At 48.4% G+C, this 16,763-nt stretch overlaps 1 protein-coding gene across 5 annotated transcripts in view; it reads right to left on the bottom strand.

Moving 5' to 3' along the window:
* Positions 1-16,763, bottom strand: part of sh3pxd2aa (SH3 and PX domains 2Aa) — a 99,351-nt gene that overhangs the window by 75,375 nt on the left and 7,213 nt on the right. For all 5 annotated transcript variants that reach the window (XM_085460506.1, XM_085460505.1, XM_085460507.1 and 2 more), the window contains exon 2: positions 8,768-8,848. In XM_085460506.1, coding sequence (XP_085316632.1) covers positions 8,768-8,848 — 81 coding nt within the window. The remainder of the gene's footprint in view (positions 1-8,767; positions 8,849-16,763) is intronic.

Genomic DNA, 16,763 nt, shown 5'->3' on the forward strand with positions numbered 1-16,763 from the left:
TGAAGCCTCAACAGAAATGTCTGCGTGGCTTGGACACAGAGAGCAAAGGCTGAAGTATGAAACTTACACAAGAACTGAGGGAGCAATCAACATGTAAGGAGGGTCGTGAGCGAGGTACAGCAGCAGCTGCCTGCAGACATCGCTGAAACACGGTGGAGGCTCGGACACGGTGCAGGGCTGCACTTCAGCCAGAGGTGCTGGAGAGCTCGTTAAAGTTGAAGGAATCATGAACCTGAGAAAATACCATCAGATTCTGATCCAGCATAAAATTCATCACGATGATCCCAAACACACATACTAGTCACGGATCAGCTTCGTCAGAGCCCAGACTTCAGCATCATGAAGCAGTGACGGATCATCGTGACAGAGAACAGAACAAGAAGGCAGAAACATCCAAAGAACGTCAGTCCAAAACTGTTCCTGAACTACTCCTAACTATTCCTTCCACGGCGTCCTCAGAAACTTCCAGCTGTGCTGCAGAATAAAGGCGTTCAAACCAAATATCGACTTTCAAGCATGTTAGAGTTGGACAAACTCTGTTTTTGCCTCTACAGTGGATTTTCATATATATTTCAAACTGACGAGACGTGCGCCGAGTTGGCGAAAGCGCTCGACCCCGAGAGTTTGGAAGCTGCGCTGGATCGGCTGGGGAGGAGATAGGAGGGTGCACAGGTGGTGAAGGTTGAAGCCAGGGAGGCGTTTTTGCAGAGAGCCAGAGACGGGTGAAGAAAACAGATGTGCAGGCAGAGACGCAGATCGACAAGTCGCAGGAAGTTGATGTGAACGAGGAGTGTGAGGCAAACGAAAAAGGGAGACGACGGCGTGAGAGATTTTCTGTTATCTCTGTGCTCCTCTACCTCCACCTCTCCCACGTGTCCTATCCTGCCTGCTGTTTACTCAGTCCTTGTTTATTAAGCTACAGGCAGCGAGATAAAGCTGTGCTGGGACCGGCCACCGATACTGCAGATAAGGAGCACTGTGAGAACTTCAGTCCTGGATTCAGCACAAGTTTGTGTTTGGAATGACTGATGGGAGACGTTCCAGGCGCTAGCAGAGCGTAGATGGCGTCAGATTAAGGAAGCACGCTCGATTTACTTTCAAATACACAGGATTAGGCTGAGGTTTCCTTTAGCACCTCTGTCAGTGCGCCCCAGGGCAGCTGTGGCTACAATGTAGCTGCCATCACCAGTGTGTGAATGTGTGTGTGACTGAATGTAGTGTAAAGCGCTTTGGGGTCCTTAGGGACTAGAAAAGCGCTATATAAATACAGGCCATTTACCATTTTTACCATTTAGCATGTTTATAGCATTAAAGGGCAAACAGCAGACTGTGTCGGGCATATTTGAGCCCACATTTTAAAACTAAAAAGAGCGAATCTTAGTAACAACTGAGGAGGCCTGATGTCACTAATTTGCAGGACACACTGTGTGGCACATGGATGCACATTCCTGCTATGAGCTCCTGAGTAAATGAGAGACTGAGCACAGTCCTCGGTTAATGAGTCGTGAGTGATAAATCGTTAGCGTATGAATCCTGAATAATCTCCTTTCTGACTCTTGGAATTATCATAATTTACAAATGTGCTTAATGTTTTATTCAGTGCGACTTTAAACGGGCGCATAAACTCCACTGCTCTGTGACGCCGCAGGACCGCAGGTACTGCCCCCTGGTGGCCATTAAGAAGAACGTGATGTTAAGTCATGCTAACGGCATCTCCAGGCTGCAAAGTGTTATTAGTGACGTTTTGACCACGAGTGGTGCATCGTTTTTATGCGTGGGCCTAGTTTATCACAAAGAGCAGTCCTGCGCCAGCCTTGCTGGGCCTCGTGCTCACTGGTTCAACCTTAGTGAGCACTAAAGGGGCGATCGTGGTTCAAGAGTTGGGAGTTCGCCTTGTAATCGGAAGGTTGCCGGTTCGAGCCCCGGCTTGGACAGTCTCGGTCGTTGTGTCCTTGGGCAAGACACTTCACCCGTTGCCTACTGGTGGTGGTCAGAGGGCCCGGCGGCGCCAGTGTCCGGCAGCCTCGCCTCTGTCAATGCGCCCCAGGGTGGCTGTGGCTACAATGTAGCTGCCATCACCAGTGTGTGAATGTGTGTGTGAATGTGTGTGTGAATGGGTGGATGACTGGATATGTAAAGCGCTTTGGGGTCCTTAGGGACTAGTAAAGCGCTATATAAATACAGGCCATTTACCATTTTTAAATAAGATCTCAGTCTCTTAGTTTGGCTCACAGTTCCACTCATATCTCTTCTGGGGAATCGTCCACTATCACAGCGATTTGAAGTGTAGATGTTACCGTGCCGTCCTTTGGCCCCGGTGACGCTACTGCCAGTCGCTCCGCTTCCTCGCTGCATTTATTACTGATTGGACGGGAGCCGAGTCCAACCCACCAATCAGTGGGTCCTCCTAGTTGCTGCCCTATTTAAGCCCAACAGGGCTGTGACTCAGGGTGGGCTGTGATTTAATGTGAGCAGTGCACCTTCTGCCTGTGATTCAGTTCATAAATGCTACAGGCAGACACTGGGAGGATGTGTTCTGCTAACAGGCAGATACTGGGAGCAGTTACTCGCTGCTGCCTGAGGCTGGGCCGGGTTTAGACACACACTGCACACACACCAGGAGCAAAGGCAGTGGTGCTTTCTTCCTGGCGAGGAGTCAGCAGGTTGTAGTTTAGTCATCCTGTGAGCTGGTTGCTTTACTTCCTGTCTTTGATTTAGCAGCACTCTCAGGCCCTTCAGTTTGTCCCCTTCTTGCTTGTGGACATTAAACATCGCCACCAAAACCAACAACATCTGGTTGCACGTCGGTTCTCTCTCCCCCAACTCAGCTGGGACCCGTTCCTGCAAACATTCCCACCATCTGGTTCCTGAAGCGAAGCGGCTTCCCGGCAGCGCGTGAAAGATGCATCTATCCATCTTCTAGATGATCTCTCTGGGATGCATCTTCAGTGATCTGCGGTGGTGGGGTCACGGGGGGGTTAGTGTCTTTAAACATTAGACCCAGCCGGGATTAATCAAGCCCCGGCTTGCATCCCACCAGCAACCAACCACAGATCAAGTCGCCTCACAGACTGAGGCCCTGATTGGCTCAGTCGTTGGAGGATTTTGCAGAATGGCGTTCCTGCAAAGCCTCTCTGAGCACTTTCCAGTCTCCTTCCACCAGCTCCTGGTTCTTCTTGCTTGGGCACCAAGTCCCAGATTGTTTGAACACACTCGTTGCTTCAGATGGGCCAAACCGTCTTCCTCCACGTCTCAGTCTCACCAGTAGCCGGAGTCATGTTTTATACTTCATGTGTTTATTTTTCACCCCACTGCTGATAACATGTTGTTCAGTCACTGAACAGTGAAAGCTGCTCTGTGCTCAACAATATCCGGACATACAGAGAACGCCACCCGCCCTCTCTGAACAACAGACGCCGCAGGAGTGTAAAATAAATACTGTGTGATTCACCAAACGGTGAACAAATGCTCGTCATTCTTGGGCAGAAATGTAATGAAATAGCAAAAAGAACCTTGAGCAACTTCTTTGTTCAAAGCTCAGCGTGAAGCTGCCGGAGCTCTCCCGAGTTCTCATCGAGTCTCCTTCCGAGCTCAGCGGCAGAGAAGAAACACAAACCTGACCAGCTGAGCGTGGAGGAGAGAGAGGAAAGAAAAGCAGAGTGAGACAGCCGACTGTCAGCTACCACATACATCGCAGGTAACAGGCAGCAAAGGAAACAGAGGAAGCAGACTGTGGGAACGTGCAGAGGCCTTTATCTGCAGGCTGCCTGCGTATCTAATCAAATATTGCAAACCGCTGCACAGAAACACAAAACTACTGTAAAAACAGAGCTTTACGTCTGCACTGACCCCTGAGTCGAGCCACAAAATGGCATGAAAACAGAATAAGTGACAGACGTGCAGCCATCAACTCCCAGCATGCACTTCATGCTGCCAGTGTCTGGGAGCGAGAGCAATCAGAAGCGAGTGAGGACACAGAAACAGTTAACCGGCTGTTTGCTGGTGACGACACACAGACGCTGGCGTTGGGAGGCTTTGTGCTCATTATAAAGGCTACTTCACGTTGCCTTCAGCTTAACCACGCGGAGCATTTCTGCTCAGCACGGACGCTTCGTGTTTCAGGTCGACTGTCGCGCTTCCTTCTGCCGCCTCTCTCGCTCCTTGAAACACTTCCAGTCACACTGCTGACTTTTTCAAGCCACGGAAACGTCCCACAAACAAATGAACTGTGCTCATTCATCCTAAATTTAGCCCCTCTCCCGACCGCTTCGCTGTGACTGTGGGAAACGCTGCATACTCCCCCCCCCTCTGCTCTGGGTCCAGTGAGGACCCGGCCTGTAGCCGTCTTCTCAACTGCTTGATTGTAACTCAGAGGGACACGTCCAGTGTTTGGCGTGTAGGTGTCCTTCCTTTGCCTCTCTCTTTTCTCTCAGGCGCACACGCCCATAAATAAAATAAAGCAGCCTCGACCTGAAACAATGGGCTGAGTTACAGTTCGTCCACAAAGCACCTCAAGGACAACGAGGCTGAGCTAGCGCTCTGTCCATTCAGCAGTTTGTCCTCGAGGATGGCATACCGATAACGCCTCGCGGTCTAGACACACGTTTCCATCAAACGGCCCACATAGAGGTTAGAGATTCACGAGTCAGTGACCTTCTTTGTAAGCGATTTGACCACAGCGACTGTGTAATTTGCTGTGCTGAATATATACGCGCTGCCGTTTTACCAGAAACCTGCTGCTAGCATCTGTTAAGCTGCTTCCAGCCTTGAGACTCAGCAACTAATAAAAGGGATTTTTGGAAAGCCGTAGCATGAAAACCTCCCTGAGCCGCACATTCAGTAGCTGTAGGGAAGCTCGTGCGAGTGCGGACTCGGACGAAGAAGAAAAAGAGTGCTTGTGAAGGCGCGTGCCGACAGAGTACAAATGAAGAGCCTCGTAAAGGCGTGAGTCAGAGGCCTCCTTTCACATGGAGAGCCACGCCACAGCTTTAAATAGACAAACTTCAGCAGAGGCCCAAGGACACCCGGAGCGCCATCACCCGCTCCTCACGGCTTCCTGGAATACAAAAGGCCGCTTTGTAAAAAGTGACCTCGAAGAAACGCAGATGATCAGAATACTCATGTCTTCCGTCTGCATCACTGCGTCAGTACCGTCACTTACCGTTAAAGCTTTTGTTCCAGCTCTCCACTGCTTCATCACCTCGTCATCATCATTCCACCTTTCCTCCCGGGACCGCTGGCTGACCCGGGCTGCTCCCTGTCCCGGTTTCCTGATGATTAACTCGGGCACTTCTGCCAGAGCTGCTCACGAGTCAGGTCTGAGTCAAAACCACATCCGTGCAGCCAGCAAGAGCCAGTCAGTGAGGAGGACTGGTGCACATGTATGTGCTTATGCTTCAGGTATGTGTGCTGGAGGCTTCAAAGTGAACGCATGTGGCATCACAGCCCTGCGCCCGACCAGGACGAGTGGAAACACTGTCAATGACTCTGCCACCAAGCAGAGCCCAGCGAGCTGTGAAACACAAAGTTTAGCCCAACTATTTATGACGACTTGGGGTTTTAGTCGTCCTGATGAATGTGAGCTGGTCGAAGCTGAGGCGTCGGCGTCTGCAACAGCAACAAGCTTCACCGGGACATCGAGCAATCATACTGAAGGAGATGCGAGCTGCTACTTTCAAGATGACGGAGCTTCTCCATCTCTGAGAGTCGGCCCAGACACCACTGGGAGGATGCTGGTTTGACAGCCCACATCAGCCCTGCTCTTTTACTGGTTGGACACCAATCACAGCATTAATCAGTTTGGCAAACTGGTTCCAGATAGTGAGGGCAGCTAGATTAAAATGCTATGGCAAATCAATAGTGACGTCTGTGACTTCCATCAGCAGCAGTTTATCTTTGACTCTTTTCATTATTTAAACATAAACGCCATCGAGTGAAATGTTGGGAAACGCCAAGCTCCAGCCAGAAGAAAAACACCATCCAATAAAGTGACACTGGATGGACGAGGTGGCAGACGGAGGTAAAACCTTTTCTCTAAAGAGTGTGGGATCCAACACACTCCTAACAGAGTGCAGAAAAAATGGTTCCCTCCAGGGCAATTCTGGCAACACTTTGCACTAATATATTCGTTCTATTATCCGTAAATGACTTCCTTTTTCACAGAGGGACACAAAATAGCACGAATATGGCTCCTATTATTTTTACCTTAACACATTCTCTGCGCTGTGCAGACAGAAGCGCTTTGAAACCGAAGGATTTGTGAACTTCAGATTCAGTTTTCTCAGAGTTTTTGGCTACATTCAAACCACTCTCCATGTGTCTAATATCAAAGCAGGTGAGCTTCACTGCCCGTGCATTCAGCACAACATAAAGAGCCTGTTTCCGTGACTCATCCTATACAAAGTCAGTCAAAGCAACATCTGTGGTCCCTCTCATTTGGATGGCAGCCTGGAAGCGGGGCCAGTGTTTCCAGGAACACAGCCCGGTCTGGTTATTACTAGGAAACTGTCTTGGAATCCCAGCGGTGTTTGCCAAGGATTTGGTTAAACTGCTCTCCGGCAGTTTTCAGAGCTCCAGTCTGTGTTTTTCTCCCTTACGGTTACAGCAAGGCGGCTTAAAAGCAGCGGGGACCCCGCAGCAGATAAATGTTTGGACAGGAGAGGCTCCAGGTCTCACTGGAAACAATGAGATCAAAAAAGCTCCATCAAAGCCACCGAGAGAGATCAAAGTCCGGCAGGGAGAACTTCACTCTGAGTGCAAACACCGACAGAGACGAGGATTAGAAAGCTGGCCTGTCACTGCTGCCAGCGGTGGTTTTATTCATGAATGTCACCGTGGAAATGGAAACATCAGGAGGGGAGCCGTGCTGGAGCTGATGCACTGCAGTGTGATTTAAAGACGGCATCTGGTAAATGTTTGAAATATTTACCAGAAGATTCTTCACAACAGAGCTGACTGAGAAGCAGCCAAACTCTGTTGACACGACTTTATTTGACTCAATGAAGGAACCGAGTTAGACGACCTTTGCCCCCGTGACATCTCACATACCTAACAAAATCAATCGTGCTGCTGCTGACGGAGTCATTTTGTACAAAGCTATCCAGGAACCATTAAGGCTCATTAGTTTCCTCCCAGGCAATTTGAGGACCTCGCTGTTGTAGAAGGCGAGGTGAATATTAGAGGCATGAATCACCAAACACCACATCAGTACAAAATGATTATCATTAATAACTGTTTTAGAAAATAGGAAAACTTCTCTCACTGTCACTAAGACCTGATATAAATGCTGCCATAAGAAGGAGCCAGTCTGCCATCAGTCTGCCATCAGTCTGCCACCAGTCTGCCAATCTACTGCTGAATGACGCCAAGTTAGAAATTAATGCAATCTGTTTCTGATATTTCAGCAATTAGCTGTGATAAATCCACAGTCCACTCACGTCCCCACAGGTACAATCGCCACAAATGTGCCGTCTGAGGCTACTTATGGCATTTGTGGACATTTAAGAACCAGAAAGGACCACGTTTTTAAAAAGGTGCGTATTTGCACCACATCTTGCACAATCTGTGATCTCTGTGTTTGGCAAAATACACAAAGACATTGGATAAATATTATTTTCACTGTTAGAGTTGCAGGTTTAATCACAGACTGTAACTAGTTTTGCCACCAAACCAAAAAAAACTGTCACCAGAGGTTCGAGTACAAACCACAAAGGTGTGAATAAGTCCACCTACACAAAGTAGTGCCTCAGAGGGCCGCTGTTCAACCACTACAATGAGGAACTTTGTTCTTTCTGAGTGTATGAAGCATTCATACTGTTCTGTGTTTATTACTCTACCTCTCTCTTTATTCCAGTTTGGGACTAATCAGCTGCAGTAGGGGTGAGGGTCCATTTTTCACTGGTCATCAATGGGACCTTTCAGAAAGGACTTTTCCTCTGCTGATTGAAACATCGTTCCCTGCTGGACGAGCACACTGGAGCTATTGAGATGTGCTCCCTGTAACTCTCACACTGTGGCTCTGTTATATTTACTAGTTATTGGTAGACCCCTGGTGCACTCTACATATGGTATCAGCTTGCAGTAGGGCAAAGGTGCGAGGGGGCTGAAGGAGTGCACATAAACATTCTCCCAGTATGGAAGAGTCCATGTGAAAGATACAGGAAAGGTTTTCATTCCCACTCCTGCCTCATTCCAAAATAAATAGTCCCAAAGAGACACCGCAACAACATTTTAAACAAGGGAGTAAAGCGTCTGAGCCAAGACAGCAAAGCAGAAAAAAAGCCTCCTCCGTACGAGGCTCTATTTAAAGAAGCCACCAATCAGAGCAGCGCGTAGCATCTAACGACAAGCCACTGCAAAGCCTGGTACATTAAATTTGACTTCCATGTGGCTTTCTTGCTTGTACCATAAAAAAGGCCTGTCAGCTCCCTGACGTTTTGAGGCCAAGCCAGCGACGAGACGAGAAAGGAAGAAGAGCGGGAGGAGAGAGAGGTGCAGGCTGAGGCATACAAGCCACGTCTCCCCCGCCAATTACTAACTCACACATCGATTCATTGAGGCGGCGAGGTGTGGCGAACACGGCCAGAGACACGGCAGCAGCAGCAAACGGGTGCCAGGTTTAGACATTAATCTATACAAAACAATGCTGCAAGTTCACACGCTCGACCTGCTGAAGAATACACCAGCGAGCGGCGGCAGCGTCGGGGACTTCAATCCAAGCACGGCCCACACAGGGCAGCAGAGCGGGGCGAGGCTGATGGGGGATTACCTGTAGGTCAAAGAATTTGCTGTATCTTCTGTAGATGATGTGGGAGGTGTTGTCCGAGTAGGTGACATTGATGAGATACACCTGCAAAGACAAAGAAGGCAAAGTTAAAACTGAAGCTTGGTTTAATCTTTTAAATCCAGAAGACTTGTTCAACACTTCCACCTGAAACAAAAGCGCACAAGCTTGGACTGCGAAAGTCACAAACGCAGCACATGTGACAGAAACGAAGCACCACACAGATGCACACATAGATGCACCTACGGTGGTAGGTTCTTTCTCGAGTTGCACAAGGTTGGGTTTCAATGCAACAACAACAGCCTGGCTGAGGGCTGATAGAGGGACGCTTGGTAATGGTGATGGTTTCTGTCTGTCCAGCTGCTCTGCTGGAAACAAACTCGCAATCGTTCGCCTAAAGCACTGATGCATCACAGTAGCTGACGGTCATAAAACCGCCATCCAGCCACAGGATGGACGGTGACATCATCCCTCTTTTCCCCGCACACTGACCTGGCGGCCTTTACCCTGCCAGACGAAGCCACGCTGCAGCCCTGAGAGGCCTGATAAGTTTGAGATAGAGTCCATTTATCTGTCAAGAGGAGCTAAGTGAAGCTGCCATCATCTCTAATCTAATGAAACATAGATAACCAAGGTAACGGATCCAGAGGCCAGGAAATTTTCATCAGAGACGTTAAGAGCAGGTGGGATCTCTCAATTGCTGTTATAAAGGCGCTCAGAGAAGACCTGGATGTGAAATTACTCGAGTGGATAAGCTGTTACGTAACAGACTGCAAGCTCGAGCTGCCGTGGGCACAATCGAAGATGGTCAATAAAACAACGTTTTTTCCCGCATAAAGGAGTTTTTGGCGCAGCCCAAAGAGGTTTTAGTCGGCCCCGAGAAAAAATGTTAAAACAACGCCACCGCCAAAATGACAGGAAGTGAGAATAAATATTAAAATTATCTCTGAATGTTTTTATTAGCAATTTATGTGAAACAGCTGTTCACCAAGCAACACGCAAGGCTGCACAAAGTGCTTCCTGTTCTGTGCAGGCCAAATATGAAACACGCTAAATGCAAATACAGAAATGCTGAGGACACATATTCAGGATGGATGGAAATACAGTGGACAGCAAGTCAGACACAAACCTTCATTACAAATGTTTCCTTAACAGAAAAAAGGCTCATTTTTACATAAAAGTTCACCTTCGTGGTTCAAAAGTGACTTTGATTCTTCAAAACTGAAAGTCTTCCACAGCTTGTAGATGCACAGTCTGATTCTCAAAGATGCTCTTTTTGTACCCGATCGTGTGACATGTTACCAGTTAACTTGATTTGTTTCTTTTTAGTTCAGGTTCAGTTTCCAGTCGTCGCCCCATCACGACGTTTTTGAGACATCAAATTAAAAATGTGCTCTTTTTTTCCATGAAACATTAAAACGTCTCAGTTCAAACGTGCGTTTAGACGTTGACATGTTTTCTGTGTCGTAGTGGGAAAAAAGTATTGGTTTTATTTAAGGTTTGTAACTTTTTTTGGAATTTCAGTTTGTAGTTCTTGTTACGTTTAGACACTTAAAGTATTTTGGCTGTGGGAGGAACCCCCGGTCATCCTCGTGGTCGTCATCTCTGGACTTTAGTTCTTGCAGGTTTGAGGCAACTAAAGCTGCTGAAGTCAAGGTAACGATGGTAACTATGATGAAGAGACACTGACGTTTATCGTGGTTTCAAATCTAGGATGAAGGTTTTTCCCTCTGCTGTTGCCAGAGACGATCCAAACTTCACTTGTGGTGCTGCTGCTGTACTTATAAGCTACATACAAGTAAAACAGCACTGTCACCCAGCCAAAGCATTTCAGTAAAGTGGCCTAGACGCAGCGCAAACAACTGCCTTTGCCTCACGTATAGCATCAAACAGGCGGTGTGCGTTTCCCCGGTGAGCCATTGCTGCTCTTTGTTTCAGCAGATGCCATCTTTTGGGACTGATCTTACGCCGTCACTCCAACCCTCCGTACCTGCCAAGAGTCTCAAGAGCAGCGGCGAGATGAATGAGGTTGAGTCAAAAGCCTCAACGTTGACGCAGGAAGGGCAACAGCCCGAACAAAGGAACTTCCACAACAAAGGCGGAGGGTTAAAAGGCCTCGCCGCTGCGGTACGTTCACTCTCGTGCAAACACGGCTGCTGGCATGCAGAAGCTGCAACTGTCACACGACAAACGTGCACGGTGGGGTGTCGCCACAGTGATTAGCTCTGGCATTTACTGCTATGAAAATGTGCTCCCGGGGTCACGCTGAGTCCCAAAAATGGCTCCAGCCACCGTCAGCAACATCCAAGTGTCTGTGTGACTTCTGTAGCGTAACAAGCATTTGTGAGAAGAAGCAAAGAGCTCGTTTTACTGCTCCTTAATATCAAAGAAAAGAGTTTCTGAAACTAAATCAGCTGCTGGTTGAGGTGTCCTCGGGTAACACGAGGCCTCGTCCCTTCAAAGCTTCATGTAATCATAAATAAGGAAGCAGAAACACAAACGTGCTCTTGGCAGCTCACATCAGACTTGGCCTGAGGGAGGATGGAGGTTCTGCCCCCGGCTCTTCTCACAGCTTATTTTTGCTGAATGACGATTATTTTTAAGCAGTTTATAACAGCAGTGCCATCACTGTGTTTAAGCCGGTGCGATTCAAATATCTGTACCACTGTTAGATTCATCAGAGTCACTGTGCTCAGTAACAGCTGAGCAGCACGATGAAGACGACGAGGCGCTGAATGTAAAAACGTCTAAATAACTACGGCATCGCTGTCTATGCGATTACCTACAGAGTGACGCGATGCTGAACCTGGATGACGGGGTCACCAAAGAAGATCGCTTCATTCCCGTGGCTCAGATTCAGCCATGATAAAGACCATAAAAACAACATTCAGACTTCTGACCCTCCCGTCTTTAAACTTTGAGACTCATCAGACCAGGCAAAGGTTTCTGATTTAGAGGAGTCTGCGTGAAGCTTGGCCTCAGTTTCCTGTTCTTATCTGCTGTGCTGTTCAGAGATACCGTAGCTGTAACTAGCAGTCATTTGAGTTGCTGATCGTCGTTTTTTTCTCCATCCTGACTTTCTGTTTGATCTTCAGCAGGTCAGCTCGACCTACACGCCTAAAGACATGAAGTCGTTGCCATTAATGAAGTTTCTACGAACTCAAATCTGATTCCAGGCGTACTGAAAGGTTTAAGTTTAATTAAGATGAAATGCGATTCCTCCACGACCTTTTCTAACTCAAATTACTTTGAAACTTCCAGGGAAAAAAAAAGAGTTCCACGTTCCTCTAGGCTACAAAAGACATTTTTCCCATGAACTTTGCATAATTTGGGGATGTTTTCCACAACTGTCTAATATGTAGGACACAGCTGGACACGGTCTGCTGTGGACGCATTCCCACTGTTGAGTGGGTTAAGTAAGGGAGCTGCCCTGTCCTCCATCAGTGCAGGTCGATGTCACGCCGACGGGCTTGTCAGGCTGTAGTGTGGAGGTTAAAGATGGGCTGACATCAGTCAGGTAAGTCCTAGAAAAACAGCTCATGATAGAGTTTGGACTTTTCTCTGTTTCCAGAGTTGAAAACTGCAGCGCTGGCATGCTGATGTCATGCTGATGTCATGCTGATGTCATGCTGACGTCAGACAGAACCATGTGACGAGGATCAGCCTGGATGATCGAGTGTGGGAGCAAACTGTGTGCGTAAAGCGAGTCTTTGTCATGTCTCTGCAGCAGTACTTCGACATGAAGCAGCCAACACAGACTTGGATCTAACAGCACGCAGCAGTGCAATTTTACCAAGTGGCTGTGTGTATATGAGTGCTCTATAAACTCCTCTGACCTTAATGGCATGCCAGACTATCATCCTCCCATCATGCATCTGGACCACTTAATTTGACTCGGATGAAAATCCGTGCTGAGCTTAAGTGTAAGATGTGAGCCAGGCGGGAGGACGTGGACTCAGTGAAAGGATCCAAACCCCAGAAGCAGATGGGCATGTGATGGCAACCGCAGTGAAAAACACAACCGACGAGGTCCCGGGTCTGCTCGAGCCCAAAATATCACGCTTTAACCGAACGCCCTCCCACTCCCTGGAATAAACTGCACACGCTCGGCCCCGCCGCTGCCGCCTCTCAGGATAAATCTAGCAGCAAACATCGTCTGATTGGCTGCTAATTACATTTGTATCATTTCTGTTTGCATTTTACATGGTAGCTGCATTTTCCAGACACTCATGCAACTAAAATAAGGCGAGCTGAGATGACTCAGAGCTCGAGTCCGCCCAGTCGTGAGAGCATAAATGCCCCGAATCAACTGTTTGATTGACTCACTCAAATGTCAGTTAGGAAATAATCTGTCTGCCTGTTAAATAAATGCAAATCTGCAAATTAACTCGCATACATTTTTCATCACCACAGACAGGGAGCTAAAAAAGCTGCGATTGCTGCACAGCAGCAGGACCAGGCATTGCTGCAAGGCCAAAACCGAGGCTGAGATTTGTGTGAGGAGGCCACATTAAAACATCTGCGTGATCTCGGGGTTTCTGACAGTGAGCTGAGAATAACCAGGCCTGCATCTGGAAACAGGAAGGAGTTTGACGCTAAAACCACGAGATTAGGAAACAATGAGATGAGACTGACGTGAGAAACAGCCCACAGCTGCTACAGAATAGGAGAAATACATAAGATATATATGTAAGAATAGAAGCTTCTCATCAGGCGCCACAGCACTGACGTGTTCGTCCTTCAAACCAGTCAGAAAAAAAGATTCACAAAGAGCGTAAACAACAACGCGGGGAAAAAAACTCCCAAAAAACAAGGCCTGGGAGGGAAGCACGTCCCAGATAGGAAGAAAAGCACTCACACATCTGCTAATCCCACAGAGGGAGAGCTGCTCGAAAACAAAAGTTTTATTCATGCTCTGAAGCAACGACAGAAACACGAGTTCTTACGACTGAACAAATTGGACCTCTGATTATTTCATCGTGTTCGTCTGAACCGGTTATGAATATTCACGCCGAGCTTACAGCTCGCTTTATTTCCCCCGCCTCGCCTCTGTAGAGCGCTCCTCTAATTACCAGGACGTTAAAATAATTCATAGACAATCGCAGATCACGGAGAACGTATAAAAACACAAAAACAAAACTTACAGCGTCGGAGAAGAGCCAGGACCCAGCCTCGCCGTTTCCAGGACAAGAAGGCAAAGGAGCCGAGCTCTTGGTGGGGCCCTGAATGTGGGCCCAGCCACTAAATGCGCTGAACCCCGCCTAAACTATATTTAAAGGAACTTATAAAACAGACGGGCGGCATGCTTTCAGACCATCAAAGAAAAAAATCGAGCTGGAAAAAGTCAAGTCTTTCCACATGGAGCTGGTCTAAATATACTCGAGTCTAATAGGGTCACTTAGTCGAGAGGTTAGCAAGCAAAGCTTTAAAGCTGTTTGCTGACAAAAATGTCAAAGCAGCGACGCGAACTGTAGGACAGGCTCATTCTCGAGCCTCTGGAAACCCCTCCACAGATGCAGCCAAAGCTGTGGCCTTTAGCAGCCACGCAGCAGGACGCCGCAGCGATGCTTCGAAACTGTCAGCGAGCCGCTTTGAAGGGGCCCGGTCACGCCTCGCGTGCCCGAGCTGCGGCCGCAGGGAGTGTCTGCTCAGCAGGTAAAGTCCTGTGCAGCTTTGAAGCCTCCTTCATACAATTGCACAATACACAAGAACAATTCTCAAGTTATTCCATATTAGATTCCAGCGAAGTGAAAAAGCAGACAAGGTCGTGCGCTCAAATAAATCACTCTGCCAACGCCGCTTCAAAGGCGGGCTCTGCCCGGCGGATTCCCGGTTATTGAATTTTAGCTGGTCTGAGTCTGAACATCGGCGCTCGTGTGAGAAACCCAGAGCAACGTTAGACGGCTGACAGCACCACAACACAAGTTGCAGACTTCACAACCTGTGCAGCCTGACGGGCAGAGACACGTGAGGTCAAACTAAAAGCAGGGACAGCACGGAGCGAGCCGCTGTTTCCACGGAAGATCACCGAGCCTTCATTTGAGGCCTGAAGAGATTCAGCACATCAACAGGAAACCGTAAGACGAAGAACAGACAGAGCAGCACGAGTCCAATCATGTTCCTCCTCTCCCTGCTTTGGGCTTCCTGAGACGCCAGTGGCACAGGGCTGTAGAGCGTCTGCAGGCGCTGGAGGTAACCTGTGAGGAGCACGTCTCTGCAGAGCCCACGTAAGAGGCCGCCATCACTGCTCAGCTTTATGCTTGTGCAGACGCAGTACTGTCACGTCCTGGTGTTTTATATCATATATATGTGTTTTATATTACAACTATTCTTCCTCATACTGACGATTGTTATTTGCTTCCTGATAAATTCAAAAACAGCAGAGAAATAGGAGCAGGAAACACACAGCATGTCTTTATCCTGTCTTCCTGCTCTCTCCCCAACCAATCACAGCAGATGGCCCCGCCCCTCCCTCAGCCTGGTTCTGCTGGAGGTTTCTTCCTGTTAAAAGGGAGTTTTTCCTTCCCACTGTCGCCAGAGTGCTGCTCATAGGGGGTCATATGATTGTTGGGTGATATTGTAGGCTCTACTGTACAATATAAAGCTCCTTGAGGCGACTGCTGTTGTGATTTGAAGCTGTATAAATAAAACTGAATTGAGGAGGAGCCAAACGTTACTGAACAGGCCAATCACAGTAGTGATTCCCAGGGATGTGCACGTCAGACTACCAGCACACCTGCGCTTTAATCTGACAGGTGATGTCTGTTGGCTTTGTCTGCAGCTTCCTGCTGATAGCTGCTAACCGCTGCCTCTGGAAACCAAACTGATGGGAGTTTATCTTCCAACTGCCGGCTACAGCAACAGTCTAAGTCACTGGATTAACTGTTTAAACTGACGTATTCGTGTGACTGAGTCTAACTGCTGCTGTACTGTAGCTGATTGCGCTCAAATATTCCTCGTAAATCATCCTTGTGCTTTGGGAGAGAAGCAGCATCTAATTCTAATAATGTTTTAACCAGTTTCCCTGACTATCTGTTAATCTCATGAAAAGAGCTGCAAGCCAACTCCATCTCCCTCCATCACTCCGCCTGCTCGCTCACATAAGATCCAACCGTTTCCCAAACAACAAAACCAAAGCCAGCACCGTGCAGGCCACACATGATGTCCACACGCACGCCATCTCTCATCAGCTCCAGTTATGACGTCATCGCCAGGAGGTGTTCACACACGTGCCTTCACCAAAAACACAGTCGTCGTTCTTTCCTCGATCATCAAACGCACGAAAACGACCTGAGGTCCTGGTGATATCAGCACGGCATGACGGCGCCCGCCTCAAACGCGCTGACACCAGCCGCCGCCCGCTGCTCGTACCATCGTACCATCGTTCCCTCGAAGCTTGACAGGAAACTGCAGGATCTAGGACTGAGCAGCTCCCTCTGCAGCTGGATCCTTAGCTTCCTGTCTGACAGACGCCAAGTGGTCAGACTGGGCAGCATCACCTCATCCCCCATCACACTGAACACTGGTGCTCCACAGGGGTGTGTACTGAGCCCTCTCCTGTACTCACTCTACACCTACGACTGCACAGCCACTAACAACTCCAACATCATTGTGAAGTTTGCGGACGACACTACAGTGGTGGGTCTTATCACCAACGGTGATGAGACGGCTTACAGGGAGGAGGTCAGCGCCCTGACCCACTGGTGTCAAGACAACCATCTCACCCTCAACGTCGCAAAGACAAAGGAGTTGATAGTGGACTTCCGGAGGTGCAGAGAAGTACACACCCCCATCACCATCAACGGCGCTGCTGTGGAGAGAGTGAGCAGCTTCCGGTTCCTTGGAGTACATCTGGCTGAGGATCTTACGTGGTCAGTACACACAAACAAAACAGTGAAGAAGGCGCAGCAGCGCCTCTTCTTTCTCAGGAGACTGAAAAGATTCGGCATGAGCCCCCGCATCCTCAGGACCTTCTATCACT

This window comes from Copadichromis virginalis, linkage group LG6 (assembly GCF_057382275.1).
Source record: "Copadichromis virginalis isolate Kocher_CV1m ecotype Utaka linkage group LG6, C_Virginalis_male_GT1.1, whole genome shotgun sequence".
Classification (NCBI taxonomy): domain Eukaryota; kingdom Metazoa; phylum Chordata; class Actinopteri; order Cichliformes; family Cichlidae; genus Copadichromis; species Copadichromis virginalis.